The following is a 7,564-nucleotide window of genomic DNA, read 5'->3' as shown; positions in this document are numbered from 1 at the left end:
GTTCCTGTAAACTCCGACGTTCTACAGAAATGTTCTCTTCCAGAAAACAGTGAAAGGCAGCTTCAATACAATGGAAGAATCCCATTTCTTCTGTTTGAGTGCTCACTAAACTCAGAGCACTGTCATCTTCCTGGTCTTCACTACCACATGTTGGACAAGAATCCTTCATCTGTTTCTTCTGAACCACATCTGATAATAAAAGAGACAATGTCATTTTATATGATTTGCTTAAAATGTCTCATTTTTATTATGCTTTGTTAAGTATCTTTTGAAAGCAATATTTTAATACCATGCATGCATTTCTTTGACTCTCTAGTGTAGTTCCCCTCATTTGTTTCATTAGTGCTAACTTTTAATTATACTTTCATCTGCATTAGCTGAACTGTAGCTGAACAGCTTCTCTGGGATTCTGAAACAGGTTTTGAATCATGGTAAGAGATTATGCATGAAGAGTGGCCACACGCTGGAAGTAGGCTATTCAGAGACACATTAGTGTAGAAACCTGATTAATTTTGCAGCTTCTATAAGATGCAGATAGTTGTGTGACATTCTAGTGAACAACAGTGTTAAAATGAGGGCAACAGTGAATGTAAATGAGGGTAAGCAATATGGCAGAGCAGTTCAGAAATGTATACATTTGTTGACGAGTGACATGAACTCCAGAGTTGTTGATTACATATAAAATGATAAATGATGGCACACAGACTGAGAAAACATTTATGAGGTAGCCATAGCAGTAGTAAATCTGTATGCATAATATGCTGTACTCACTGCCAGTAGTCACAGTGTTGTGCATTGTCACCCTCGTGGCTCCGAGTCATCCAGCCGTACCTAACGTATCATACTTCCATGAAACAGAAAATCTATATCGTTACTGCATGTACAGTGGTACCATGGAACAGCTGGTTATGGTGTGTCATGTCATATGTAGGCATGTGGGATCCATGGAGTACTTTTCTCTCTGAGTGCCAAAGTGAATGTGGCTTTGAGAATATTAGCTACAGGGAGATTTCAGCTACCAACAGAGGGTATGGTGAATTTATACTGGGCATTTGCCTCAGTGATACTTCACTGTTTCCTCAATACTGTGCTACACTATGTGGGGAAGCATGTGTTGCTTCCACATACTACAAAGCATAGAAGCAGCACCACGTTGTTTTTTTTTAAGACATAGCCTGTTTCCTCTGAGGTACTGGGAAACATAGACTGCTCCCACATTGCTATAAAGACTCCTCCTGTGGAGCAGGAACAAAGGAATATTACCCATAAGGGGTTCTTCTCTATCAACTGCCAGGTTGTCTGTAATGCACAGGGCATAATATACAATGTGTCTGCAGGCAATCCAGCTAGTGACCATAGCTCATACATATGACACATGTGTGACCTATACCAGAGGTTTGTGCTGGGTAATTTTGCAAAAGGGCGTTTTACTGGTGATGCCAAATATGCCTTGCAGCCATAGTTAATAATATCTATTAGAAATTCCAGACCATAGCAGAGAATGACTAATAACACTGCCCTGACACAGACCCAGGTCATTTGTCAAACATGTGTTTGACCTATTAAATGTCTGCTGACTGCAACAAACAGTAAAATCTTTGAAGTCTGTGTAATGTTACACAACATCATTATATACAGTCGGTTACAGCGGGGCAAAGACATTCTGGAGGTGGAAGTCCCATAGGAGATGCTGGATAAGGAGCCTATGATGAGGAGCTGGCTGCAGGAGAGTACTATGCCAGACAGAGGTGGGTGCAGTACATCATGGCACTGGCTAAGAGGCAGCATCTGATTCACAACTATGGGTCAGAATAAAACATTAAACAGAGCATTAAATATGATGCATGGAAATCTACACCCAGGCTGTACTATAACATATATAGATTGACCTTACTATGCATCAGACATAGGCTACCCAAGCAACAGGACTGACGTTTCCTGTCTCCTGCAGTAAGTGTACAACTTTGTGAAGGGGGCTAATTAACTTTCATGCTTATATTAATTCTAGCTACATCATGTGCACAGGTGGGGAGGGCCAGAGTGGTGAGGGAAAACATGGGGACATTATGTGTTCAGGGATATGTTTGAGCAATACTGCTGTTTGGTTTGTCAGACTTGAGCATGGGAGAGAGCTAGGAGACAGGGTAGACTGGCCAGGGGATGTAGTGATGTCTACATTGCTGTGCATGTATGTGGAAATGGGCAGTGCAGATGTGTGTGTGTGTGTGTGTGTGTGTGTGTGTGTGTGTGTGTGTGTGTGTGTGTGTGTGTGTGTGTGTGCTGGGACACAGCCCAAGAAGATGTTATAGCACTGTACTAAGATCTGGTCAAGAGGTCCAGGGCACCCACAGGAGACATATGCAATGATTGTGCACACTCCTGTCCACAAGGTCACCCTCTCCATGAAGGTAACAGGCATGATAAACACTGCACTGAGAGAACAGACTGATTCATGACTGTGAAGTGTGCCTTATGCCTTCGCTGGACTTGGCATAAACTGCATGTTTACATGTGTGCACAATCATTGCATATGTCTCCTGTGGGTGCCCTGGACCTCTTGACCAGATCTTAGTACAGTGCTATAACATCTTCTTGGGCTGTGTCCCATCCTAACATTTCATCAATCTATAAGCAGTAAACATTCCAACACTTGTACTATTCTGTACCATATCCCTTACCTGAAAAACACTCTAATCTGTTTCTAGACTAACACAATACCTAACAGAGATTATCTTACTCTCATCCTACCTATACCTTTACCCTATTTTATGCCACTATGGGCATTTATTTACTTCTCAGTTATACTAAAGCATAAATGTATTACAACTTTATAGTTACTAATATTCTGAAGGTAAAAAAAAAAAAAAAAAAAAAAATATATTATATATATATATTTGTATTATTTGTACTACTTGTATATTCTACTAGAGTACTGACTGTATATTCTTCTAGTTATCACATGCCATGTAAATGGTCCTCTGTACTACTTATAAATGTTAAGAATTGCTTTGTACTGTTTTCATCTAATATTGTATTGTATCATGGAGCTTTTCTCCCCGGGCCTCCGCTGAAAATGGACCTGTGTCCAGTCGGACTTTCCCGGTTAACAAAAATAAAATAAAATAAAAATAAAAAATAAAATAAATGTAAGTCCACATAACAATAAACTTCCCTCAACACCGTATGGTGGAGTGGATGTCATCGCATTATGTGTTCCTAATTGTGACCTCCTCCTTCTACAGTAAACCTCTCCAACAGAGACAGAGGTGGTCTGGCCACAGGAAGTGCTTCAGCCATAATGTGTGACCACACACAGGCACCTTTTGCATACAACCTCCCTGCATCTCATGTCTATGATATTGCACAGGTGTCCAATACACTTTCTCAGGTCATCATGCAGATCATGTACAACCCCAACCAGTTTAGCAATATCTGTGTTAGCGTCAGCTTGCTCCTGAATTATAGCCCTGCACATGGATTGCATAGGCATAAAAGCTTTTACCATGGAATGGGTTGGGGTGGCAATGTGGCCATCAAACTGCCTGTGTCTACCATTGACACTGTAACTCATGACCGTGCCAGAATTTTACTGCCATCATCAGAGATGTATAGTTCCCTTACATCAGGCAGCTGTATATACATGGTGGCGGGTCCTCATAACACTGCAGTTGTGAAAACAGGATGGAGATAGCCAGACTAAGGTTCTTCACCAGTAGCTGCAGCCATGTGAATAAAATACAACTAATTATTATAGTGGTACAGGGATATTGTAGATAATATGCCTTGTGCTAGTGGCCTCCAAACTTGAAGTTCATATATTTCCATTGAGTTTGTAATGGTGGATATTTGTCTATGTTAAGACATATCCACCATGGACATTACCAAGAGATATACATGGTATCCTAAACATCTCCTCAACAATGTATAACACTCCTCTAGGGATTGTGGAACTGTCTACAGACCCCTATGCAGAGTTACCAGAAACTTATCCATTTCTATTAGTGGTGGTTCAGTCAGCAGATTACCATCTGTGGCCTTTTTCCAGACCAACTGTTCAAGTACTCTTACTACTGATCATGTCAGTGGTCCTTCATCTGATTTGATTGTACATATTGTTTTGGTAAATGAAAGCATTTATGTCAGCAATAACCCCCTACCAGGCACAATTGTATAAGACATGGTCAGATCATTCATGGCTCATCATCCACCAATTGTGGAGATTGAGACCTTATAGCAATTTCTTATTCTTTGCATGGGAAAACTTGTAGTTTTTCTTTTTACCATGTTGTATATGATCATCTGAAAGTGAAACAAAATACTTCAAAACCATAGATGACCCCAGCTGAGCACCACAAGCAAAACAACTAAGAATCAAATGTATGTTACAGGCATAAACTGAGACTAAAAAAAAAAGGCCATATGAGAGGTAGACCACACACTCTTTTAATAAGAAAATGTAGACCTTTATACTATGGGTGGTATGGATTTGCCTACCATGGTAGGGAGTCCTACACAGCTGGTTAACCAACTTTTGCAAATTGCACTTGTCGTTAACAACAACAATCATAGAGATTCTTTGAATAAAGGTTCAAATACTATGTCTCAGGTCTGCATCAATGGAGAATTTTTTTCATCTGTTCAACTGCCTCCAGTTGACAATTTTGTGATTAGTAACAGTTCTTGAAATGGAATGACCAATAATGATGACAATCAACCTGATAAGGTCATCAGTATTTTTTTTCTGCCCAGGAATGCTTTAAGAAAAATTTGTATTTTGAGAACAAGCATGGTTCTGATATTAGTTCGTTAGATCAACAGCTTCATAAATTTCAAAGTAAACTGTAGAAATATTGTAAAATCCAGTTGGAAAATGGTTATTTTAAGGGCTGAATAAAAACTAAAATTGTACCAAAAAGTCACTGTTATTGGAAATAACCAATGGGACTTGAAAAAGGAAGTAATTTACATAATGAGCTTATAAAACTTTTTCATAAATATGGTTGTGAATTAATGCAGACTCTTATGTGAGCCAACAATTGGCCTTTGGACAAACTTGAATCTGAAATTATTTTTTAGATAATACAATTTCCCATGATCCACCAATTGTTCCACCAATATGAGAATCATTATAAGAATATCTTTAGAAATAACGAACACCAAAACCAAGTAAAAATATATATGAAGAGGATCACCAAAGGAACGCTGCAGCACTAAATCCAGAAAATGTATTGAAAAAAGTTAAGCGCTTTCATCCAAAATCACAAGACTTCATCAGAACAAGAACATACAAAAAATGCCATATTTAAATACCCTAACCCTTACAGCCACTGGTTGACAAAGCAAACATCATTTCCTGTACAATAATTAAGCAGTTTAAAAACTGTTTAAAAACCTGACGCATTATTTTAAATTTTTTGTACTTGAACAAGTAGACCTGGGTCCATGAGAGGGGCCTGACAATGACTTCCTTGAATATTTAGAGCTCAACTGGCATATTAAATTAAATGCATGTCAACCACCTGGGCTCAATGACAAGTTATCCATTAGTTCTGTATTAAAACTAAAATCAGCTTTTTTATGTTATTTTATTCAACATCTGTGTTTTAAATCATACTTCAATACATAATACATTAATGTCTATGTGGTTGGTAGGTGGCAATTGGTGTGTTGTAGTGGGCAGTTACTGTGATTATGTGGTACTGTCTTTTTAAACTGCTTATTTTACTGGAAATGATGTTTGCTTTGTCAACCAATGGCTGTAAGGGTTAGGGTATTTAAATATAGCATTTTTTGTATGTTCTTGTTCTGATGAAGTCTTGTGATTTTTGACAAAAGTGCTTACCTTTTTTCAATAAATTTTCTGGATTTAGTTCTGCAGTGTTCCTTTGGTGATCCTCTTCATATATTTTTTACAAGAATATCTTTAATAAGGTTGAGTCTCTGACATGAGAGGTTTATAAGAGAAAAGACAGGAAGATGGAAAGAGACAAAAAAGCAATATGCTAATAGATTTGCATATCCTGATCCTATGATTTATAGTAACAAACAGCCTAAAAATTCAACAGGAAGTATTGTTTCATCTACTGATTTTTAAGGAAGTCATGGATGCAGCAAAGTTGTTGATTATGAACAGAATGTCCATTTAGATTACCCACCATTGCAGCATTTGGAGTGACTGAAGAACTGAAACAACAACTAACTGAATCTGCAGACATGGGAATACTCACCATCTTCGTGGGAATCAGTGGGCAGGAGAAAAGGAAAGTGTGAACAAGCAAACCTACACAAGGTAAATTATGTGAATATGATTACCAATTCAGACAATAACTTTATTGTTTATAATTACAGTAATTTTTCAGTTGGAGTTTAGTATACTAATTTGTTTCAAAGGGAATATATTTTTGTTTGCGCACAAAAGACATAACTGTTGGGAGCACTCATTGACATGAAACTATTCACTAGAAAGTTAAACCTTTTGTAATGGTTTTGTGGTAAATCTTATTATAATAATAACTTTAAGAAAAAGAGTTTGTTTACTCCCATCTCATTTGGCAGTATATGTTTGAGAAAATTATGTGAGCAAGACAGTAAATCTATTTTAGCTAACCACAACAATACCTGGAATAATTTAACCTAATATGAAAGAAATTTGTTATATTCCATCACAAATAGTAAAGATCTTCTGTTAATAAAACAGGACAAGGGTGGGGTGACTGGTAGTTATGAATCAACATGTTTAATTTTTTTTTATACTGATTTTTATGGGGAATTGTCTTATAATAAACATTAGCATTGCATATGCTGTGATTGACAAGTTATTATCTGATTTTGTTTTATTACAAGGTCAAACTGATAAGTAGATTTATATTTTTTTGAAAGTAGCCAACCAAAAAAAATTATTATATTTTTAATATTATTTTTTAAATATTTAAAACTCACAAAAAATGTGGATCCTCCTTTAAGACCTATTGTCAAAGCTGGCAGTTCAAAAACATTTTTGCAAAGTTTGTGGACACAAATATAAACAAGTATTTGAAAACAAACAATATCAATATTTACTGAAAAAATCTTGGGAATTGTTGATGCTACTTACTAGTGATACATTCAAAGATGATCAGTTTTTTATTACTATTGATGTAAAAGACTTATGTACTAATATTTCTCACAAGGTAAGTTTAGAATGGTTTTATAAATGTTTAATTGATGTTGAGTTATTTTCTAATAATGAGATTAATTTACTTAAGGATTTCATGGAAATTATCCTTAATAGCAACGATAAATTTTTGAAGGTAAGTATTTTCAACAGAAACAAGGAGGTGCCATGGCTGCAATTTGTGGCTCAGAGTTTGCTGATATTGTTTTATTAGAATGAGAGAAGAGATTTGTTTTTAATAATAATTTACATAATCCTAGAGTTTATATACATGCTACCTTGCTGATATTTGTATTATTTGGGATGACACGAAATAAATGTTATTAATTTTTGGACTGTATAAATTCTACAACTAACTTTTTTACTTTTACTAGCACAATCTTTGATGTAAAGTTATGCTCTTTTGCTATG

At 36.4% G+C, this 7,564-nt stretch overlaps 1 protein-coding gene across 2 annotated transcripts in view; it reads right to left on the bottom strand.

Annotated features, from left to right (window-relative positions):
* Positions 1-7,564, bottom strand: part of LOC122801581 (erythroferrone-like) — a 370,321-nt gene that overhangs the window by 101,137 nt on the left and 261,620 nt on the right. For both annotated transcript variants that reach the window (XM_044071025.1, XM_044071024.1), the window contains exon 4: positions 1-189. This exon is cut by the window's left edge and continues 17 nt beyond it. In XM_044071025.1, coding sequence (XP_043926960.1) covers positions 1-189 — 189 coding nt within the window. The remainder of the gene's footprint in view (positions 190-7,564) is intronic.

The sequence above is a fragment of the Protopterus annectens genome, chromosome 5.part0, assembly GCF_019279795.1.
Source record: "Protopterus annectens isolate FY-2018-M chromosome 5.part0, PAN1.0, whole genome shotgun sequence".
NCBI lineage: Eukaryota > Metazoa > Chordata > Ceratodontiformes > Protopteridae > Protopterus > Protopterus annectens.
The sequence above is the reverse complement of the archived record's forward strand: the minus strand, read 5'-3'. Positions and strand labels throughout refer to the sequence as shown.